This window comes from Taudactylus pleione, unplaced genomic scaffold (genome assembly GCF_031769625.1).
Source record: "Taudactylus pleione unplaced genomic scaffold, aTauple2 ptg000019l, whole genome shotgun sequence".
Lineage (NCBI taxonomy): Eukaryota > Metazoa > Chordata > Amphibia > Anura > Myobatrachidae > Taudactylus > Taudactylus pleione.
In genome coordinates, this window is record NW_028284421.1 from 963182 (window position 1) to 988393 (window position 25212).

The following is a 25212-nucleotide window of genomic DNA, read 5'->3' on the forward strand; positions in this document are numbered from 1 at the left end:
TTCCGCAGCGCCTTACATAGTACATAGAACTAATAAGTGAACAAGAAACAAGTAACTTACAGTACATTACAGTGCAGGACAAGGACATGATTTATATAGATTATTATTATTATCCTTTATATGGCGCCACAAGTGTTCCGCAGCGCCTTACATAGTACATAGAACTAATAAGTGAACATGAAACAAGTAACTTACAGTACATTGAACAAGTCAGAAACTACAACATGTGCTGGATCAGTTTGCTACACTCAGGGAAAATTCATTTAGTAGCTGCGAGCTTTGCGCTGTTACAATGCTCTTTAATAATCCGTGGACAACACATGATACATATAACTTCAATTCCACATGCAATAAATTAATGTTGAATATAAAATTCATATTTGTACATATTTTTATCAGCTTTATTTATATCCCCATCATAATTTTCACATACATAAACCATCTGTTGTTAAGTCTAGAACTATAAAAAAGACTGTGATAATATGATGTACTGGCAATAGGGCCGGATTAAGGCTTGTGGGGGCCCCAGGGCAACTAAGTTGCGGGGGCCCCCTTCAAGCCACACAGAGCCCAGCCATGCCCCCAGTAACAGTCCCCCCTCAACAGTAGTCCCCCCAGGAGTATCCCTAGTAGTGATCCCCCCTCTATGCTGTGTCCCCCAGTAGTGGTCCCAGCAGTGTGCAGTACCCCCAGCAGTGCCCTTAGAAGTAGTCCGTTCCCCCCCCCAGCAGTGCCCTTAGGAGTAGTCCGCTCCCCCCCCAGCAGTGCCCTTAGGAGTAGTTCCCCCCCCAGCAGTGCCCTTAGGAGTAGTCCGTCCGTCCCCCCCAGCAGTGCCCTTAGGAGTAGTCCATTCCCCAACCCAGCAGTGCCCTTAGGAGTAGTCCTGCATGCAATAGTGTGGGGGCCCTCTGTGTGTGGGGGCCCAGGGACGACCGCCCCTGTCGACCCCCCTTAATCCGGCCCTGACTGGCACTGTTCTTAAAAATTATAGAATAAACCTGGCGCAGAGTAATGTCAATCAGTAAAAAGTCAGTAAAAAGATGCTGCCTGGAGGTGACTGCTGACACCTCAAATATAGACTATAAAGCTAATGAAGGGGAAAGGCAGCACTGATTTACCCACTGGACAAAGGCTTACAGAAATAGGTATTGTAATAATCACATGAGGTACAATATATAAAAACACTCACTTATAAAAACAATTATTGTTTCATAAAAAGAGAGTATACTAGAAATAATAATGTTCACTAGAGGAACGCTTTTAGAAAAATACCCAATATTGATGGTAAAAGGGTCAGAGCCCAATAGTTTAGTTATATATAGTTATTTCACAATTATGATTCTGAAGTTTAAAAAACGTGTTTCTGGCCAGAAAAATGTATAAGTGAGTACTCATAGGTTACTTTGTAGCTGAATTAAGCTTTGATCTATGTGCTGTTGGACTCCAGGGTTAGTAAAGCTGTGGCTGATGTAAATAATCCAGTTGCCGAATAACACTTCTCCAACTGGTCTGGATTTCAGCTGCACGGTGTGATTCGAATATTCCTTCAGTGCAGTGAAGGAGCAATCCGTGCAGTATAGATCTAAGTGGCCGCTGCACTCTGCTCACAGTTCTCCAACAGCTGAAATATAAATATATATATATATATATATATATATATATATATATATATATTAGGGATGTGCAGGCTCGGATAGGTTCGAGTTTGCACGTGGAGTTCGGATTTTTCCCTCCAAAAAAACGGAACTCAGAACGAGGCAAAACGTCATCTTACATGGACGAACATCATCATTCCTGGTCTTTTGTCCAGGAATGATGATGTTCGTCCATGTAAGATGACGTTTTGCCTTGTTCTGAGTTCCGTTTTTTTGGAGGGAAAAATCCGAACTCCACGTGCAAACTCGAACCTATCCGAGCCTGCACATCCCTAATATATATATATAATTAATATATAAAGGTTGAGTCTCCCATATCCAAACACCTTTGATTACCGATGGTTCAATATACACAAACTTTGTTTACTGCAGAGGTTCTCAAACTTGGTCCTCAGGACCCCATACAGGTCACGTTTTCCAGGTCACCCAGCAGGTGCACAGGTGTATTCATTACTCACTGACACATTTTAAAAGATCCACAGGTGGAGCTAATTATTTCATTTGTGATTGTGAGGAGACCTGGAAACATGCACTGTTTGGGGTCCTGAGGACCAAGTTTGAGAACCTGTGGTTTTCTGTACAAAATGTTAAAAAATATTGTGTAAAATTATCGTCAGGCTGTGTATAAAGTGTATATGAAACATAAATGCATCCTGTGTTTAGACTCGGGTCCCATTCCCAAGATATCTCATCATGGTATGCAGTTATTCCAAAATACCGAATGATCCGATATCCAAAATACTTCTGGTCCCGAGCATTTTGGATATGGGAGACTAAACCCGTGTGCGTGTGCGTAAAAGTGTAAAATAAATATATATTATTGCTCTCATATATTTTTTATATATATATATATATATATATATATATATATTAGGGATGTGCGCCGGACCATTTTTGCCGGATGTGGTTCTAATTTGTCGTCCGGATTTTGTTTTGCCAAACTGCGGTGACTGGCTTTGGATTTTAATTTTTTACAAAAATTAACAAAAAAAAGCTAAAATCACATAAATTGGGCTTTTTTTTCTTCGTAGAGTATTACTAACCTCAATAACCTTAATTTCCAGTCATTTACAGTCAATTTAGACCACCTCACAGTTTAAATTATAGTTTTCACCATTATTGGCCAAAGGTTGTAGTGAGCTGACTGGTTACCAAGCGACAAAGCAGTGTCACAGACACCACAGTTTAAAGCACATCAATGATACATTGCCACACAGCAGTGGCAGAAATTAAAAGTAGTGCACCTACCCAGTGTGGTATGGCCAGCAGAATCACAGTACTTGTTTACAAAGTAGGCTACCGCCCTAGGAGTCACAGTGCACAATCTTATTCACATTACACCATAAAGTAGTGTCTCTTATTTATGTTACGACACACAGTAGTGCCCCTTTTACACAATGCCCACAGTAGTGCCCCTTTTATACAATGCCCACAGTAGTGCCCCTTTTACACAATGCCCACAGTAGTGCCCCTTTTACACAATGCCCACAGTAGTGCCCCTTTTACACAATGCCCACAGTAGTGCCCCTTTTACACAATGCCCACAGTAGTGACCCTTTTACACAATGCCCACAGTAGTGACCCTTTTACACAATGCCCACAGTAGTGACCCTTATACGCAAAGCCCACAGCAGTAATGCCCCTTATACAATGCCCACAGTAGTAGTGCACGTATACAATGCCCCCAGCAGTGGTGTCCCTTACACAATGCCCCCAGTAGTGGTGCCCCCTATGCAGTCCCCTTAGTAGTAGGGCCCCCTATGCAGTGCCCCCAGTAGTACTATGCCCCCCAGTAGTATGCCCCCGTAGCAGGCCCCCAGTAGTAGTGCCCCCATTAGCATGCCCCCCATTAGTATGCCCCCCAGTAGCAGTGCCCCCAGTAGCAGTGCCCCCAGTAGCATGCCCCCAGTAGTATGCACCCCAGTAGCAGTGCCCCCAGTAGTATGCCTCCCAGTAGCATGCGCCCAGTAGTATGCGTAGTAGTGCCCCCAGTAGCATGCCTCCCAGTAGCAGTGCCCCCATTAGCATGCCCCCCAGTAGAAGTGCCCCCATAGGCATACCTCCCAGTAGAAGTGCCCCCAGTAGCGCCCCCTTAAAAACACACACACAAAAAAAAAGAAAAAAAAAGCCGGAAGACGGAGCTCATGCGTGAGCTCCAACCGGCTCCCTCCGTTCAGCAACCAATGAGAGTCTGCCTGACTCTCATTGACTGCTATTACAAACACACAGCTGCCGCTGGCGGCTGTGTGTTTGTGTCTGTGTAGGGCAGACCGCTATCACAGCGGTCTGCCCACACTAGAGGAGCCCTGACGTCAGATTCTCTCGCGAGAATCCGACATCAGGAGGCCGCCGTTCGGCCCCGAACGGGGATCCGAGTCAGGCGGGGAACACCAGAACAGGGTTCAGGTGGTCTCGGACCCCCTATGTTCGAAGCGGTACGAATTCCACAGAATCTGAACCGGTCATCTCTAATATATATATATATATATATATATATATATATATATATATATATATATTATAAACTGGGGTAATTTAGCTCGGTAGAGGGTAAGTGGTGCACTGTCTAGGTGCATAATAAGGGTCCACACGCACCATTCAGATTAAATGGTGATTTACTGTCAGCACACAGGAACAAAATAATAAACAACCAAGCTCCCATTCAGGGCACTACCTCACTTTTTGGACCCTCTCTTTAATGGGCAGCAAGCCTGCAAAGGTAACACAGTCTCAGTCTTTATAGTCCTGTCAATCACAGGTTGAGATACATTCTCCTGGCCTGGCTTGGATGCAACAAAGTATCTATTGTGGTCCTCCCTACGCGTATGCAAGCATGGACACTGGCCTCCTGGCTTCACTTTCTAGCCACAACTTCACACAAATAGAGTCAGAGATTTGTAATCCTTCCTGCCTCACAGGTCTGGACTCGGCCTCCTAGCTTGGCACACTAGCCTCAGTCCTCCTTAGACTGACTCCACATGCAGCCTGATTGGTCTGCCTCATTAGCATCACCTGAACTCTTTACACAAGGCAGTCCTTAGGTGTGGTCAAACCTCCTGTTTGTTCCATGCATGTGTGGGCGTATCCTTCCAGCCCCACACAGAATCCATGGCTCACTATTGCCACCTAGCTTGACATTGCCTATATATATATAAAATGTATATGTAAGCATGTGTGTATATATATATATATATATATATATATATATATATATAACTTTTTCCAATCATGAAGCAATATCCAAAAAGTCAAGGATTTGTTTTTTTCTTTACTCAACTAATATCTTTCAAGCCAATGATTAACATTCTAACTCTCCACAAACGCTGCAGCAATTCAACATTGCATTGGCGCCGAGACAGTTGATCCGAAGATCAGCTGTCCCCACAAATCTTTTCACTGCTACTTTAGTAGTGGTGAAACGGGATGTAGTTATGTTACCGGAGTCCGGAATGCCGGCCACCACCCATGCCGGTGAAACAAGCACTGCAGAGTCTGCACATGTGTGACTTCTGTCGGAGGGAGTCGAGCAGTGACTGAGGAATCAGAATGGATCCCTCATCACAACAAGGACTCTCTCCTATACTGGAGCAGTGGGGTGTGGGTTTTTTCGAAGCTTGATGAATTTAGGTCCCCATACTAGTGTATGGGGACAGTGGGCCAGATCGGGAGGGAAAGTTAAACAGGAGATATCCATGATATCTCCTGCGTTACAGTTATAATGAATGGCTCTGACACTTTATTTATACAAAAGTGATGATGAATAGACCCCTATCACTAATACACATACAAATTAATTTGTATACAAACAATACAGAGCTTTTATATAGTTTTTCTAAAACTATAGGCATGTGATTCTTCTAATTGCAGCAGGGTATTGGCTATCTTGGAAATAGGCATGTCTTCAATGTCACTATGTCAAACATCTTTGGAATGTGGGGCAAATTTGCTCCAGCTAAACAGTTAATAATTATACTGATTGTTGCAAGGTGCAGAACTAGCACAGTGTTTTCCCAACTCCTGTCTGCAGGGATCCATAACACTGCATGTTTTCTGTGCTCTATTTATTCATTACTGATTGGCACATTTCAAGACAACCACATATTACAGCTGGTAATAATTATTTGTTGTTTGTTATACTGTGGCCAATGTATAAATGAATGACATTTTTAGCTTTAAACTTTTCATTTAATATTGCAACAAATCGCTAGGTGAATTTTTATATATTTAGCTGATTGTATTAAAATATAGGGCCATATTCAATTTGAAGCGAAAAACCATTATCGGCGATAAATTATCGCCGATGGCGTCATTTTCACCTATTATCATTGTCCCCGTATTCGATTACATTGACTTTTCGCTGCTGCGAAAAGTCAATGTCATAACACAGGAATAATTTTTGCCAGCCTTTAGCAGGTGAAAAAAGTGCAGAATTGGTGTTTAGGGGTGCAGGCTTAAAAAAAAGCCTGCATCCCTGGGAATGGCCCCTAAAAATGATCTGTGTAATAAAAAAAAAAATCAGCACACCCCAAAAAAATTTGTTTCATTTTGGGGTAAAAAAAAAAAATATGGGGAACAAGTTTAAAACTAACGAAATAAATTCTGGAGGGGTTCCCAAGTATGCGGCGGGTGTTTTAAAGAATGCGGGTGGTAGCAGCAAGTGCATTTTAAAGAATTTTAAAAAATGCACCTTAGGGACTTAAAAATATGCTTGCACCCATTTTCATGTACCCCAAATTTGATGCATCTGCCGCGGCTGTTTAAAAAACATACCTATCTTCCGCAGGCCAAAACGGGGGTACCCATAATGATCCCCCATGTCAGGACATCATTAGGGGGGGTCCCTGGATGCTTTCCCGAAAATTCCCAAATTTTTGCCGATGCTTACCTTTCCGACGTGTCCCGGTTTCACAGCTTTCAAATTGAATTCGGGGATAAAGCGGGCGCGCGCCCGATACTTTATCCCCGTAAAGCCTCCGATGTGGAGTCCAGGACGGACTTTTCGCTCCAATATTGAATACCCCCCATAGTTGCAGTGACCACACATATGAAAACGGCATGTCACTGCAATAACGCCTCTTGACTTCTGTTTGTTATCATATTTGCAATATTTTTTTCTTTGTGAAATTCCTGTTATTGTTGTTTGCGCATGCACTTATCGAAAATTTGTCCATGTGCATTCTCTGCATGTGATCCTTCTGTGCAGACCATCCATAACAGAGCAAGGTAGTAAAGTAATGCTTATCACATTGTGCTAAACGTTGTCTATAAAGCTCCCTACTCCGCTTACCTCTTCTATTAAGTAATTTCTTCTGGTACGTTATATTTATTTCTAGTTCAGTATTACAGCATATTATTATTACTATACCAGCTCCATCAGCACAAAAAAATACCCTTTTCCTTTTAGACCTCTGTAACCTTATATAGCAAAACTTGTGTCCTGTACACCATCTGGAAGTTTTTGAAAATTTAAAAAAAAAACATTTTGTGCTTAATACATTTCAGTAATATCGCAGTTACCTTAGGCTTCTGTGGTTCTGGTGATGTTGCGCGAGAAATGTGCATTTTTCTATCTATGCAGGAGATATTTGCAATATCTCCTGCGTAAATCCTTTAATACATTTGACGATATACAGAAAGTGTGAAAAGAAAGCAGAAAATGCTGATTCTGCATGTTAACAAAAAAATCATTTGATACAATAGGCTTAAAGTCAGTAAACTGGGGATGCGAACGCAGCCAGCTATGCTTCAGCTGACAAGGTGCAACCGCACTGTCCTGCTGTGTTTTTGAAGAGGAAATTTGCAGAACGGATCTCTTCTGACTCCCCGGACTCTCCTGCAGACCTGACAATTATTGACCGGTTTTGGTGGAAAAATAGTCAGTTAAGTGGTTAATAGAGATGAGCGGGTCCAGTTCTCTGAGAACCGGACCCATCCGAACCTAAAGGATCTGACGCTGATCCGAGTCCAGCACAGGTTTTCCCGCCTGACTCTGATCCCAAAACGAAGTGAAACGGCATCTTTACGTTGTTGGATCTCGCATGTTTTGGCTTGCATATAGAAGTCTATTCCCGCATTCAGGCGCCATTTCATGAGTGAGATCCGCTGGAGTAGGGCAGTATATGCAGGGCGCTAAGTGAAAGTTAGCTAGCAAGCAGCTTTTGTAGTGCACAGTCAGTGTCCCTTCAAGTCTGTATAGGCAGGGGCACTGTCTATGTGTAGGAGGGAGCATTTCATTGTGTGTGTGACATTGTGAATACAGCAGTGCATAGTCACAAGTCCCTTCAAGTCTGTATAGGGCAGGCAGGGGCACTGTCTGTGGAGTGGAGTAAGTGAGCCTGGTGTGTTCAGGGCATTTGCCACACTGTCTGTAAAAATTACATGCTTATACCATTGTGGTTGTCACTACTAGTCAGTGTCACTATCACTGACACTAAGTAAAAAAAACACCTTTTTTTTCCAACTTGTGTGCATTCAGCCAAACAGGAAGGCTATGCTACCTTGTCTAGCAGTCAGTGGGGCCAGTCAATGGCCACTGCCATAATATTTGTGCAGTGCAACAGTCTGTCTGTTGCACCCCCCAAAAAAAATATATTTTTGTATTAGAAAGAACTGTGTATGTGTGCATTTAGCCAATGCAGGAAGGCTGTGCTACCTTGTCTAATGGTCAGTGAGTCCAGTCAAGGACCGTTGCCATAATATTTGTGCAGTGCAAAGGTGTTATCTGTTGCACCCCCATGACGATACTAGTCCTTCAATGCCCAAGGGCATAGAAGGGTTAAGTCAGGGCATCTAAAATCAAAGAACCAATATTTTACAGTGGTAAAGAAAAAACACATCTAATGAAGGGAAAGTTTGCTGCAGAAAAACAGAACATGGGCAACATGCCATTCACCATACAAAGTGGCAAGGAAATGCTAAGGCTTTGGCTTTTATTTATGAGTGGTGGTTTTGCAACGGTCAGTGAGGTATCTTCTGCTTCTCATGATGATGTATGGCCTTCTCACTTAGAGTCTAGAAGAGGTGTGAAAAAAATGAATACCACTAAGGCAGAGTAAACAACTGTGCATTCAGATTCAGAACTGTCACAAATCCCTAAGAAGAGTCTAAGTGTGTCCGCAAGTGCAATGTGTGAGCTTGACCTTTCCAACACTGCACTTGAAGAGGAGACTCCTTCCACCATTTCTGCACCCTCTGCAAATGTAGATATAAGCAGCATAAGTCAGCATGCTGACAAGCCTGACATAAAAATAGCATGCTACTGTGGAAGTTCAACAGGATAAGGGAGATATTTGTGTAGCCAGCGCTAATGAGGATATTGATGATGATGATGTTATGTGTGTAAGTCAGGCACCAGTGGAAGCAGTTCTTATCTGTGATAAGAAAAAACCATTGTCATGCCCAGGTATAAGATAGAAAAAATCCACCTCTTATGTGTGGAATTGTTTTTACTCAAATCCTGACAATAATTGTCAAGCCATCTGTAGCATTTGAAAAGCTTCAGTAAGTAGAGGTTGGGACCTAAATCATCTAGGAACCTCCTCCCTGTTATGTCAAGTGCAGCAAATTCATGGAAAGTTTCAGTTGGCTCCCTTCCCTCAGCTAGATCCCAGCACCTGCAATCTCCACCGCCAATATCTTCATCATCAATATCTTTACCAATGATCGGTGATAGTTCTGCATTCAGGTAAAGGCTAATTGACTCCTCCCCTATCCAGGATTCCTCAGAAGAATCCTTGAGTGCTAGGCCTGCTGTTGGGGGTTGGTCTTCATCCCAGAAAAGGGACCAAGAAGACTACTACTAGTAGTAGTTTAAAAAAACAATTGACTGTTAAACAATCCTTTGATAGAGGAAGCAAGTATCACAGCTGTCACCTAGTTGCACAGCGGATCACTGACGCCATGAAGCTTCTGCTAGTATTAGATGGTGAAATAATAGAAATTGAGGATGATAGTGTGGAGGAAGTGCAAAATAAGGATGACGGGGATATTTTTGTCCTATCTGACGCTAATGAGGATGTTGATGATGAGGATGTTGTTTGTGTAAATCAGCCACCAGTGGCAGCAGTTCTTGCTCGTGATCAAAAGAAAGCCATTGTCATGCCTGGGGATAAGACCAGAAAAGCTGCCTCTTGGGTGTGGAATTATTTTAACCCAAATCCTGACAACAGTTGTGAAGGCATGTGTACCATATTTGTGAAGTCAAAGTTAGCAGAGGAAGGGACATTAACTATCTAGGCACCTCCTCCCTGTTACGTCATTTACAGTGAGTTAATTACATTTATTTAACAAAATTATAATAATTTGTAAATTAACAACAAGTAGTTCAGTATCTGCTACCAGCAGTTTGGACCAGCACATGCAATCTCCACCGCCAACACCCTCATCATCAACCTCCTCAATGATTGGAAGTAGTACTTCCAAAACATTATTTTGTGGGGGCCCAAAAGAACCAAGGAGTTCAGCCACAAAAGTGTCAGTCCTTGTCGCTGAAGGTCTTGGTTTGTTAAACTGTGCATGTCCTTTTTATTATATAACATAAGAGTGGGTGGGAGGGGCCTATGACATTTTCATCTTGCACCTCTTTCCTTTACATTTTGCACTATTTGGGGATACGCTGATTGACATTATTATAGTTTATTAAACTACCATCCTGTCTGCCACTGCTGTGTGGCAATGTTTCATAGATGTCCCACTGTATATATTTTTAAACTGCCGTGCGTTTGTGCCACTGCTCTGTTGCTTACTTTAGCCAGCCAGCTTGCTGTAGCCTTTGGCCTATATTGGTGAAAAATAGTGAAATCAATACTGTGAGGTGGTAAATGGAAATGCCTGAAAATGATTGTTATCATACCCTCCAACTTGACCCCTTCCATCAGGTACACAATGCTCTACTCCTGGACTTCCCTCCTAATGTATGATTGCAGCCACCTGTGTTGAACTAGATAATTGACGAGACAGGTGTTTCAACACAGGTGACTGCAATCATAAATTAGGAGGGAAGTCCAGGAGCAGAGCATTTTGTACCTGATGGAAGGGGACATGTTGGAGGGTCTGTGTTATTAAGGTTAATAATAATGTAGGAACAAACACAGGCCCAAATTATGTGATTTTAGCTGTTTTTATCATGTTAAAAAAGAAAGATTACAGATCCAAACCCAAAACATGAGGGTGGTTTTGCAAAACCAGAACCAAAACCAAAGCACAAAGTTAATCCAAATCAAAAACAGCACATCTCTAACTGTTAGTGTTCCTTGTGGACTAGTGTTGAGAGAAACAGATCAAACAGTAAAGCAGAGGTTCCCAATCACTGTCCTCAAGGCTCCCCAACAGTTCAGTTTTAGAGATAACCATGGTTGAGCGCAGGTGATGTAATTAGTACCTCAGTCAATTTGATTTAACCACCTGTGCTCAACCATGGATATCTCTAAAGCCTGAACTGTTGGGGAGCCTTGAGGACCGCATTTGGGAACCTCTGCAGTAAAGGAATGGTGTAGTTTTAACATGGTGGATTGAACTTTTACAGTAAGTGTAACATGGCTAATAGCAGAATGCAGCAACTTTGTATTTCTTGGGTTCACATTTAATGAATATAACTTTTCATTTCCTTGTTTGTTTGTTTTTTACTTTTTAGAAAAACATTGTATTAAAAAATATAAATAAAAAAACATTAATACATTTAAATGACACCAGGAGAATATTTAGCTCTTTGTGAAAACCTCAAAATAGAAAAGAAAAAAAATTAATTTGGTTTTAAAGCCAAATACTCTTGAATTCATTTTGTAGGAGGTCTGGCAAGATGAAGAGAGCATCTGTAGTTTGTATTTACAGTATGCTAAAAAAAAGGAGTTTATTTTGCGAGATTTGTATATGTTTGAGATGACGCATGCAATGCAGAAATAAAATATATTTATTTGTGTATGAGAACATCAATATATATAAAAAAAACAACTTTTCATTTTAGGGGCATTACTGTGGGATTTTCTAGTACAGCTCTGCTTGGAATCATAAATATAGTCAGATGGAACAATGCCTCATTGATGAAATATCCCAAATATAACAGATGACAGTCAAATGTCATCTTGTAATGACTTTGTTCTATTTGTAAACATAGTATTTTATTAATGATATGTTTGAGTTGGCAAAGAAGAAGTTGCAGCTATAAAATATTCTAACGTTTATAAAAACAAGAAACAAATGTATTATGGGGTAAATTAAAATTCAACCTGATTTATACATTGTTGAAACTTTAATATTACAGTACAGTGCTAGAGTACTTAGACTTTTTTTTTACAGGCCCATTTTTCAGCAAATTATGTAATTTATTTGTGCTACTCTCCTGCATGAAGATAAAGAGGTCATGCTTGGGGAGAAAAGCATTAATTCACTCCCTTTTCATAGCTGTTGCCATTTAGCAACTCCTGCTACTCCATATATTGCAATATATATTCATTATTTCTCTGCTATGGCCATTTATCAAGAGTCAGGGACTTAGTGTTGTCCACTTATAATGGTGACATTCACTGGAATTCATTTATATCACCTGTCAGAATATTGCCAGGGTTCTAAACACTAGCATTCATCAATAAGAATATATTGTTTCACAAAATCGTAGTTTATTAAACTAAACCTGGTAAGGTACATAATTAATTTGTCTACAGGTTATGGTTACATTTCTCTTGGGGTTAAATATATGTGTTGCTTTGTAAGAGTAGAAATGGTTGTCTGCATAGGAATTCTATAATTCATCAGATGTTTGATGTGTTGTACATTTGTCACATGTCTATTATGATTATTTATCCAGTGTGTTTGTCATATAATTGGGGTTCCTGTGTGGCGTATGCTCAAGTATTAGCACAAAACTGTGTCATCATGCCTGATACCAGATCTGATGGAACCCAACTTTTACAATAAAGACTAAGGGCCTGTGTCAGATTGTGGACGCAATGTCCGTTCCGCAGACAGTTGGCCGATGCTGTAAGTCTGTGCATGCGTCTTGAATCGCACAGTGCATGCGTCCCGATTGTTACCGCTCATAGACTCAGTACAGAAATGAATGCAGAGTCATACTCATACAGCATACTCACATAGAGAAACTGAACCAGCCACATGGTGCGACCGATGGTGGTTCTAAAGACACTCCGAGACAGAAAAACAGTCTCAAGACGTTGCCATAAATCAGCCATGGCATTAGCATAAGACGCAGACACATCCAACTTAGAATCAGGACCTGAGGGTGGCATATGACATGAAGGCCCCTGGTAGGTATAATATGTGTGTAGGGGGACACGACTGGCATTACATATGAAGGAGGCATATGCTGCTGCTATGTGTGAGGGAGACAGGGGTTTGCACCTTATGTTGATGGATGTAACTGGTCGAAAACTTAGTTGCTAAAATTCAAATGGCGTCATTGGGAAGTGAATTGGATAAACTCTAGCCGCATCATTATTTATTTAAGTGTGGGAATATGCATATAGCGAATTATATTGATCATACCTTAAGGGGATGGAACCCCCAGAGCCACATCACAATGTTTATTGCTAGTGGCCAGAAAACCTGGCAGCAGCATGACGTACCTATCTGATGAGGGTGTCCCAGAATGCAGTATGAGCTCACATCATATCCTGGGAATGTGTATGACTTTTTTTTATGCATGGCTCGGTTATTAGTTAATGCAAAATTGCTGGCTCCTAACATTTTTCTCAGGCCTGAAACCTTTGGTTAATTACCATCTGTTGAGGCATTATGTAGATGTGTTCCCAACATGTGGTTTTAACAAGAGGTCATTTATAAATGATGCAGTCAGCACTTTCTGTTGCTTCTTTGTTTCCTAGGTGCTTTTAGATGTGATTATAGCCCCTTTGTGAGCAGAGTTTGATTTGTACGAATGCCACATAGGTGGGCTGTCTATTTTGGAATTTGTGTCATTCAAAATTGAATTAACCGCAAGGTCCTGCAGTAGAAGTAAGTGACTTGTTTCTGTACTGAAAAATGGCTATTACGGCACATAAAAGATGGCGAGCAAAAATGAGCGATGATTATTACCATGGAAACACATTGTATGAGGCTCTTATGGAACCTCAATAATTAGCTTCTATATGTGGTATTCAAATTAAAGCATAAAAGGCAAATTAACTTGTTGTTAGAAGAAATGTCTTATAAAGCAACTGTTTGTAGGGGTCCATTCTTTGCCATCATTTTTGCTTAGAGAGTGACTTGGTTTTCAGTTCTTGGCACGGATCAGGTTCAGTGCACAGTGTCATAACTATATTACAATTTCTTTTCAGTTGTGTGACTTTAGGTTATATAATTCCCCTTAGGTTAGTAAAGGCCAAAAGAGCTGCGCTATATAACAAAAACATTGTTTTCTTTACGTGAGAGATTTGTCGCATTGCTCAATTTCACGTTTGTCCTTGGTTATAACATGATGTGTGCAAACCCAAAAATAAAACTGTTCTAGTAACTTATTTTCCAGGATGGCAGGAAAGGGAAACAATACATCTTCACAAGCTTAGGCCACTGTTCTATTGGTTTCGGGATCACACAATTTGTGCTACACATAACAGTTGTATCTGTTACATAAATGAAAATACTGTACTGTAAATCTTGTTATTAGCATACAGTTGTGCCCATACTTACCGACTTCTCTGGAATTCTTTTAGGGATCAGCCGGAGAGGAGCTGTTGCTCTCCGCTTTGGGGGGCGGGGCCAGACTATAGCCGTCATTAAGCCTCACGATTTCGAATGATTTAGCTCCGCCCCCTCCATACGGACCCGCAAATTTCTCAGAAAATCTCCCCATCCTGCCCTCCTTCACTAGGAAGTGGCGGGATACGGGAGATCTGCCTACTTTTACGGGGGTACAGGGGGTTACCCAATAAATCGGGACTTTCCCGGGAGAGTAGGCAAGTATGGTTGTGCCTCTCTCTTTACCTGAGATAATATATGCCTATCTCTTACATACCTTCTGTCTCTTATAGCTCCCTATGTTTCTCTCATTCTTATCACAGACTTCTGAGTGAGACACAGTCACGTCATTGTCTGTGTACTTGGCTGCTTCCTTGTACAGCTGTGCGTCCCAATGTGCAAGGGGTGAGACGCCCACTTTGAGCATCTTTAGACTCTCAAATACCACTTGCCGCATCTTTATATGCCACCATCAGTCACAACATCAAAACGTGCACCAGCCCTATGCCAGGTGCAGATCCTCCGTCTGAGTATGGTCTCCAATGTGCACAATGAAACTTCTATGGGCCTAATTCAGAGAAGTGCGTAAATATCAGGTTTATGTACATCTCCATTGTTTTAAGATCTGCGCTTTCACAGAAGCCGCACTGAGCCAGTGTGTTCTGATCTGGGGCTGCATTGTCGCTCGCAGTGCCTCAAATGCTGCAGAATGATTGACATGCTGCTGGCGTTTGGGGGCGGCAACAGGAAGCATTACAGAAAACAGGGGCGCGTTAGCCACATTTTCTGGGCATGCCAAAGCCAGTGGCTGCTTCCTTAGTTGCAGCTTCACTGGCCCCGGTTGCGTGATTTAACCAGACATCCCGAGTAAGTGTTACGCAGTTGATCCACTGCTGCGCCCTTGAACACGCCAGCGGATCACAGAAGTCTGCAGTCGGTGTCTTTTATGCCTCCTGCGGCTTTTGCATATTTTTAGCATAGTCGCGACAGAAGAAGCAGTATCTCCATTGGTCTGATTAGCCTTGACCCTCTCACTGCCCAGGAACAACCAATACATTTCTAATGCGTTTCAGATGCTGTGGGTCCAAATCAGTACTCCCTCTCTGGGCCATATTCAATTTGGAGCAAAAAGCCGTTCTCGGCGAAACTTTTTCGCCGATGACATCATTTTCAGCGATTTCACTTATCCCCATATTCACTTTTAGTGTCTTTTCGCCGGTGCGAAGACGCAATGCAATGTAATAGGCGAAAAAGTTTTGCCTATGAATACCAGGTGGACAAAAGTGCAGAATTGCGGTTTTGGGGTGCAGAGGTGTGGAAACCACACAGTACCCTTTCCCCCCCCCCCCCCCCCTTGACGCAAAATGTGTAAAAAAAAATGCTTAAAAAAAAGATACCCCAAAAAAGCACTTTGAAAATGTTGGCGAAAAAAAGTCAAAGTGGGGGTTCAAATTCAAAAATTAGCGAAATAGCCTTTGAGGGGGTCTGCAAGTATGGGGGAGGTGGTTTTTTTGATTGCAGGTCCTTGCTGAAGGTGTGTTTTTGGCACTTTTTAATGCTTGACTTTACCGATTTTTAAATATGCTTGCACCCATTTTCATGTACCCCAAATTTGATGGGACTATTTATTTTGGGCAAAAAAAGTTGCTAAATGCTATTCTTCACCACTCTCCCAAATACGCTAAATAAATCCTATTGAGACCATTTAAAGACCCGAAACACCTTTAGCAGGGCTAATCGGGGGTACCCATAGTGAACCCCCATGTCAGAGCATCTTTTGGTTGGTGTCAGGCAGATTTTCCCAAAAATGACAGGACTTTTTCCAGAATTACTTTTCACCGGGTCCCGTTTTTGCCGATTTGATATTGAATACGGGGAATCGCGGGGACGAGCGCGATAAGTTTTCAACCTGAAAAACTCAGATGATGACGAAAAGTCCGGCAACTGACTTTTCGCTTCAAATTGAATATGGCCCTTTTTTGATTAAATATTCTGCAGTTGAATGCTAATTTTTATGTTATTAAAACAAAGAAGATGCCTACTTCTTTATAAAAGTAAATGTCATTTCTATCTTTTATTTGCCAGTTTTTCTCTTATTTTCTGTCTTTTTCTCTTTCTGGTCTAGTAGTAGAAGCCACCACAATAAAAAAAATCATGGTCCTAAAGGACCTCTATAGGCTACATGAGCCCTATAGAACTAGTGATGGCCATAGGTGGGTTAACCATCGATGGTGAACCAATGAGCAGTGGCAAACCATTAATAGTTGTTAGCCATTACCAGTCGATGGCCATTCTTATAAAGGACCAGTGCTGTGACAGTGAATGAAGCGGCTGCATAGGCACCTCATCAAATACTGCCTGGACTCCTGTTGTCTACAGGAGCTGTGTAGGACCAATGCTCTGTTAGTAAATGATGCAGCCGCATTGGCTACACCGAAGCAAAAAGGGATGTGGTACAAAATGTCGACATCAGAAAGTCAACATGGTCTGATTGTCGACATGGAGTTTATGTTTACTTGTGTCATATCAACATTCATAATGTTGACATGGTCATCATGAATGTCAAATTCAGACCATGTCAACTTTCTGAGTGACAATATAATGACTACATAATGCAAAAAGGGCCTGATTCAGATGTGGACGATATTGTGCCGATATTTATGCAGTTTGAGCCACTGTCCGTCATTGCGCATGCGTGTACATTGCTCTGCACGTGCGCGAGGACCATAATCGCAATTCAAGTAGTCAGCGTTTGGGGGAGGTATCTGGGTGGCTTCAGAAACACAGGCATGTCTGACCATTTAAACCAGTTGTTCCCAAAGTGAGTAGGTTGGTGGTCCAGAACTAAATCAAATTAATAAGGTGATGGGCAAAACCAATGCTGGTGGCTGCCAATCATAAATTATGTGGACAAACAAAAGTGCAACCTTCTCCACCACTACATAGCAGAACCTAAGAATGACATATAAGCACAATGTACTTTTAAAAAAATTACGTAATTGTTCAATAAGAGACTTTTGGCCTAGGTGTGCTGTAAAAAAAAATGCTTATACTCTATTGTACCATGATTCAAGAAAGTATGGGAAACACTGTTTTCTGTGCATCCATAAATAGCCACTGTGTTCTTACTCACAGCAGCAGAGCCCTCTCTGAGACTGGAGACCATCTATGTCTGTGATAGCTAAGAAGGCTGATGGCCACATGATCTGCGTTCGATGTTTCCGGTTTTGTGCGTGAGCAGCAGATGTGAAATATTTTAAAAGGGTGTCTTTAAACCGTGAACGGCAAGTGGTTCTTGCAACTGAGACTCCATAAGAGATCGCCTCTGCGATGGTTGTCTGCGTTTTAGTAGCTCACAGACCTTTGACTTTGGGCTTATATGTGCTATATTGCTTAAATACATTTAGTAATCCCCCACCCTTCCCCTAGTGTACACATATATTTGCCAAGTGCATAATGCTGATCATTTTTTAAATGCATCTTGCAGGAACAACTAGCTGTGAGCATTGTGTGAATAGAAATGCATGCCCAGCTCACTAATGCATTTTTAAACTCTGTCAAGGTGGCATTTGTGAAATTGCTATGGCCTATGCTTTCAACAAACTTTTATATGTGTATTACAAATGATCTTTCAAAACAATACTTATTTGCTTGCTGCAATAATAACATAACAATATCAACTCTTAGTGCTCTTTGATACACATGCAACTGTACATAGAGTTCTAGTTTTCTTTATATGAATCTGTGGCCACCCTGGAACTCCACCCAGAACTAAAATGACACTGTGACACCCAATGCCTCAAGTAGTAGAACTGCCACTGTCCTTCAGCTATGACTTTTAAAAGATGCTCCCCCCAAGTGCCTGATCACTGGTTACATCTCCATTCAGAGGAGAGGATGTACAACCAAGTGCTCTGACATGTCATTGTGTAAGCGCACTGGATTGTGGGACAGTCCGCCAATCAGAACTTTAGACACATCCTGCTGGAAGTAAAACTGGCTGTTGATCAGGTACTGGGAGGTACATATCTCATTAATGGTGTAGAATGTGGTGGGCAATAAGCAGTCCCCCAGCTGTGTAGAACTACACATCCCAGCATGCCCTGCAACCGTTTTGCTATTTGGCCATGCTAAAGCTGTTGCAAGGCATGCTGGGATTTGAAGTTCAACAACAGCTGTAGGGTCGCTTATTGCCCACCCCTGGTAGATTCAGGACACCCACAGTTTAGCTACACTAGCTTGGTTTGTTGCAGTATAATTGTAGTTCTAGGGACCTTTCTATCCATTATTTTTCAATAAAGCTCTGTTTCTCTATTCTGCATTTAACTCTTTAATTTCCAGCGTTCACAACTTTCCCTTGCAATATTTCCACAACCCTGCGTAGCTCTGGATTTTATTCTGTTTAGTTTGTAACATTCTTTAAATTGATGTAAATTAGGTATATTTATATATAACATTATTTCCTGTCAATGTATCGATCTTCTAGTGAGTTGTTCACATGATCGCTTGGACAATCTTGTATCTAACATCTATCCCCCTTCTTCCTGGTTCTCTTTCAGATAGCAAAGCTATGGATGAAAAGGTTTTAAATCACATCTTTCCTAAGGGATCATGTCTTGTTGTTGTTTGTGACTTGACCTGTTTGGTTCTTCATTTTACTTGTGGAATACTGCATGTGCTCCTTCTGATTCCCCATTCTTTTGTTGCCTTATAAGAACACCAAATGTGTTGCATTGTTAAACAGGATACTCCTGACGCTTATCACACACAATAGCATAAAAGTCTGTTGCTGAGTAAGTCACCTTTTGTACCCATGATTATATCCATATTAAATTGCTTGGAAGATAATGGATTCAGACCTGCGATACCTATTTTGTTGCTGTGTCCTATGTTTGTGCTGTCTACTGTATGTCCCTTTTGGTTATAGCAACATACATCACTGAAAGTGCATTGCTTAATCAAGACCATTTAGATTTTTAATAAATAGTACATATTATGGCCTGGAGCTAACCCTGCTTAACATATTGTCATGTTAGGTGTTCTGTGTATGGTGAGCTTTAAATAAATAAAACAATCCTTTATTCATAAGAGAATATTATTATTTTTATTCTTTTTTTTTCTCTACAAAAGGCACGTATAGTTGGTGGCAGTTCTTTGGATGCATCAAAGCTTTACGCAATACAAACATTGGCAGGGTGAGTAAATAGCCTATTACTCTTAAACTACGTTTTTACTGTATACTGTTATTTAAAATGGTTATTTGCCATGTAAGCAGTGGCGGCTCCAGGGGTGGGGCTGCAGCACGGTCTAAAATTCAAATAGGGGATCCACACCAACTGTCATTCCAACTGCTGCCTATAATCACTGGCCAGGACTCGCTGGCAGTTGGTGTGGATCCCCTATTTGAATTTTGGACCGTGCTGCAGCCCCACCTCCGGAGCCGCCACTGCTTGTAAGTCACGTTTAATACAATCAAAATGATCAATTTCATAATTTCCATTTTAGCCAGATAAAGTTGCAAAATGTTTCCTTCTCAAGGCAGGATGTATCATTCGCAAAAATATAGGGGGCAGGGAGTATCACAAAGTATTTGCGATACTTGATACATCCCACCTTCAGTGCAGTGACGGTAAGTTACCATACTGTAATTTCTACAATGTAAAAACTTTGTGCCGTGAAGAAGGGCCATGATTACCAGCATATTTTGTAGTGTTATTTGAACTGTTTATTGATATCTCAGAAATTTAAAAACTGATGTGTGCTGGTCAACATGTTTGTATTGTATGTGTACAAGGGCAACTGGACAACATTTGGGAGACCATTTTGAAAACTTAAAGTTGCTCTCAACCTCAGATATTTTTTACACCCATTTCTATAATAGTAGTAATCAGCCTGTGCCTATTTATGCGGGTCTGCTTAGAGATAGGTGTTTTTGAGAAAACGAGCAATTGTTTTTTCAATAATGTGTGACATTACAAAACCACATTTGCACTGGCCTGAAATGACAGCTGGCTTCTTACTGAATCACTATGTGCCCATCCGATCAGGATCACTCTCTCCTCTTTGCACACCTATTACCACAGCTGACTGGCCAAGTACGAGGATCCTGGTCCATGGTGAAATAATGGTGCTCCCAGGGGACAGATCCCACAAACTAATATTATAGGGAAGGGAAAGGTTTGAAATAAAAACAAAAACGAGCTGATTAACTCTTAACATTGCAAAAATGTTAATGGGGCTGCTAGGTGTGATTCCACATCACAGATTCCTCCCATAGAGGTGCACACAAAATTCTCCAATGTTGCTGTCATATCAGGAGTACTATTTATGACAATACACGTGCACACCCACGTCACTTTTGCTCTTTGAATTGGGGTGTGATATGTATTACCGGCGGGCGCATGGCCGGCGGTTCAATTCCCGACAGCGGCTACCCGACAGCGCTGGAAATCCCGATCGTCCTAAAGGTAAGTATCAACTAACCTAACCCCCCTAACCCTACTTAGGGGTGCCTAACCCTAACCTCCCCCCCCTGTGCCTAAACCTAACCCCCCTTTCCCCGCTGCCTAACCCTAAGTCCCCCAGGGAGGTGCCTAACCCTATCCCTCCCTCCCCCTAGCCTAACACTAACCTCCTGTAGGGTGCCTAACCCTAAGTCCCCCCCGGGAGCCCTAAACCTAACCCTCCCCCCTGCTGCTGTCCGCTGCGGCGGCCGGCATCCGCTCGATCGGGATGCCGGGCGCCGGTCTCCAGATGTTGGGCAAATTACAGGCGTCTACATTTAGATGCCTGTCATTTGTCCCTAGTCGGGATTAAACAGTCTGGAAGCCGGCGGTCGGCATTTAGACCGTTGGGTTCCAGACTACATCCCTTGAATTGACCTCCTACAGTATATGTTAGAAGGATGGGAAGGTGAAATGTGAAGTTATGGTTTGACTTCAAGAAGCAGTTGGAGATAATATTATGATTAGATGCTACATGTGCATATATAAGTAATTGGTTGCTTACACAAATTGCTTCTTTTTTTACTGTAAACCAGTCGGTAACATACTGTCTTGTCAATATTGTTTGGTGACTACAAGTAACATCATGCAATCAACTTTAAGCAAATTAGCCAAACGGAGCACAATCATTGTACGCACAGGTACATGCACTCAATCTGGTGTTAACCCCTTACCACCCACTCCCCACCCAACTCCACCTACTTATGCAAGTTGTTCCTAACCTATCTACTTTTATGCTGTCGAGTTCCACCTACATGTAAAAATAAAAATATAGGTCAGAGTTCTCATTCTTTCTTGTTTATCACAATAAAACTTGACAAGCAGCACAGACTACTTTTAGGCTTTTAGTTTGTTTCAATATGTTGCTGCACTTACCCACTTGTATTTCAATCGGTGGCAGTAATAACGTGATTACATATTATGTACTGTAGTTGTTTACAACTTTTTGCAGTTGTGGTCGGTGATCAGTGGAGTGTCCTTTATTGAACCCACACACAGCATTCACTATGGTCTAAATGGAGCAGGCAGCATCTTAAATAACAGGGCAGTATAGCAAATTGCTTTTGCCAGTGGATATGGGTCAAGGCGTTAGCTTTCCTCACATACTTAGATGCTTTTAATAGGCGTTCAAAAAACACCGTTGACGCCAGTAGGTAAAAGGCCTTACAGCAAAACAAAATTTTTCCAATTAACATTCAAACTTAAATGTACAGTAGCTCCAAATGTAGCATCAAAAAGTAATTTTAGGCTTGAAGAAAACATGTCAATCACGCAGCATTTGTGAGAATACTCATGCTCCAAATGTACATCATTTTTAGGAAATCTGTCAAAAATAAAATGTGTTTCAATCTGGAATAAAAAGACTTCCTAATGCAGCACCTGTTTAATAAGAGAGAATGGTTTACTGCTCACCCTATGTGGGGTTATCAGTGTTGCTGATAACACTGTGGCCCTCATGCTGAGTTGTATGTAAATTGGGTGTATATGCCCCCACATTGTGTACATATTCGTAACTAATGGGTATATTCGCCAGTATGCAGAGCTGTAGGCATCTTTGTGTGCCCCCTATTTGTATGCCTATTTTTCTACTCCTCATCAGTACCATCCTGTAATTTGTGCAAATAATACACAGTTAGTGCTATTAAGATGAAAGTTTCCAAATAAAAATATCAATGGAGGATGGAGGAGTCAGAAAATTTACCTGGAAACCTGAATATTTAAATTATTAAAGCATTAAGGGCTTGTTTAAACATGTCGCTGATAAAATGGATGAACACATGGGAACGAACACTCACATTAGAAGTATTTTAATACATTGAAGTGCTGTTGTTGAAATAGCTTTTACAAATACATATTTCTCTTGTTAAATGTATTAGATTGGAAATAAGTTGTGCTACATTCTTGAAATGCAGTTTTCGAAATTTAGACTTCAACAGTGAGCCCGTAAGACACAGTTTGCCATTTCTAATGAGGTTTCCATATGTTCGCAGCTGACTCAAACTCATTAACAGCTGATTTGTGGGTACGAGCCCTCAAAGCAGAGATTCTGTGACAGAGTGTAATGAAAATGAGGTTACATGTGTGGGATGGGGCAGAATTGTGTGGATACTGTAGCTTTACAGATGAAGGATAATGCTTTTAATTATGATCCTTGGAGGTACGAAGGAACTAGAGAGCTACCTCTTTCAAGTACATAAATCCACTCCATATTACTCCATAGGGCAGAATTCAATTAGCCCCGATAATTTTTCGCACGTGAAAAAGAGGAGTTTTTCTGTTTCTTTTTTTTATTTTGTAACAGTTTTTTTAGGCACGCAATTGAATTAGAGCCCATTTTTGGTGTGCAAAAAATTATCAGGATGCGCAGGAAACACATAGTCTATGATAAGTTCATGTACCTACTGTATGTGTTTTCACTGGCGCCATCGCGAAAACTGGCTATTTATTGTATTTTTTTTCTCTGAACCTGCTGAGGTCCCGAAAAATAATCCATGACAATAGCACCCAGCAACCGCGCTTTGGGTTTAATTGAATAGCCCCGGGGATTAAAATTATCCCGCAACAATTTACCACGTGTAATTAAAATCCCCCATTTGTTGGTGTTTTATGCTTTGTTGGCTTCTCCAATTTTTATTTATTTGTAGCATACAAATACAAGTTTAATTTTTGTTTTCAGATAAATTATAGATTTTACCATGTATCATCAATTCAGTATTTTTTAGTGTTATGGATATTACAGAAACATTTGCTAAATAAAACAGGGATCCTCTAGTTACTATACATTAGGGCAACTAACTATTTGAGATAGATATACATCTTTTAATTGTTATTGTCAGAGGAGAAGGTGAGGAGCCAGTGGAGATGTTTATACACACATCTATCCACACATTGCCAAATAACCTCATTTGGAGCGCCACAGACTTGGCGTCATGCAACTTTTTCTTAAAATATGCGTCATAATCTGCTAATTTATACAAATTCTAAATATCAATCCTAAGTACTTAGTACTATTATCAGAGTATTGTGCCTCAGGGGTAGGATGCTGCATTCAACAACCTATTAACATGTGGTTGCTGGATTGCGTCTGTACTGTAGCCTGTCAGCACACTGGGTGTTATTATATTTGCCCAGTTGAAAAACAATGTGCTTGGCCAAAGTGTGTGTATGTATGTATGGATGTATGTATGTGTATATATAATATATATATATATATATATATATATATATATATATATATATATATAGTGTTGAGCGTGTTGCACAGTATGTTGGTGCTGGTGGTGGTTAGTTTGCACATGGTACATCGTTACCAGATCTTAGGTTTATTTAACCAGGTAGAAACAACATGTTGCATAGAGACACTGGAATGTACACTGATGATAACCGTGTAGAGCAGCCTTGAGCGCAAGGGTATTGCTGAACATTATAGTGCTCCAGGGGGTGTAGTGACAAACACCATGGTGTTTAATGGTACTATGCCCCTCTATTGTAGTGTTAATGACGGGGTACTTACGGTACTCTGCAGGCTCTGTATGGCTCTGTAGTAACGTCTATTAACATGGAACACCGTGGAGGAAAGATGTGCCAATAAGGGTGCACATGTCAGAGGTCAGGCATCCTACTTGGCTCTTGCAGGTCCTAGAGACCACCGGCTTAGTTACCTGGTTGCAGTGTGAATGGAGGCAGCACAGCAGTGCTCTTCATTCAACAAGTACTGTACACTACACTATTAGCTACACAGTACACTACACTATTAGCTACACAGTACACTACACTATTAGCTACACAGTACACTACACTATTAGCTACACCGTACACTATACTATTAGCTACACCGTACACTACACTATTAGCTACACCGTACACTACACTATTAGCTACACAGTACACTACACTATTAGCTACACTGTACACTACACTATTAGCTACACAGTACACTACACTATTAGCTACACAGTACACTACACTATTAGCTACACAGTACACTACACTATTAGCTACACAGTACACTACACTATTAGCTACACAGTACACTACACTATTAGCTACACCGTACACTACACTATTAGCTACACAGTACACTACAGGTTGAGTCCCCCATATTCGAATATTCCAAACTACGGAATATTTTTAGCATGACTGAGTTAGGGAAACCTTTGTACATTGAACCATCAAAAATCAAACACTTTGTTTAAGGCACAAAATTTATTTAAACTATTCTATACAATTACCTTCAGGCTTTGTGTATAAGATGTATATGAAACCTAAGTTAATTTCATGTATGTACACAAACTCTGTTTGAGCCACAAAATTATAAAAAATATTGTATACAATGACCTGCAGGCTGTGCGTGTAAGGTGTATATA

General features: G+C 41.1%; 1 protein-coding gene across 1 annotated transcript in view; it reads left to right on the plus strand.

The window, feature by feature from the left end:
* The window catches only part of UNC13C (unc-13 homolog C), a 718105-nt gene that overhangs the window by 82667 nt on the left and 610226 nt on the right, over positions 1-25212 (plus strand). Inside the window, exons 2-3 of the mRNA XM_088444832.1 lie at positions 18902-18924; positions 19473-19537. Of these exons, the coding sequence (XP_088300958.1) occupies positions 18902-18924; positions 19473-19537 (88 nt within the window). The remainder of the gene's footprint in view (positions 1-18901; positions 18925-19472; positions 19538-25212) is intronic.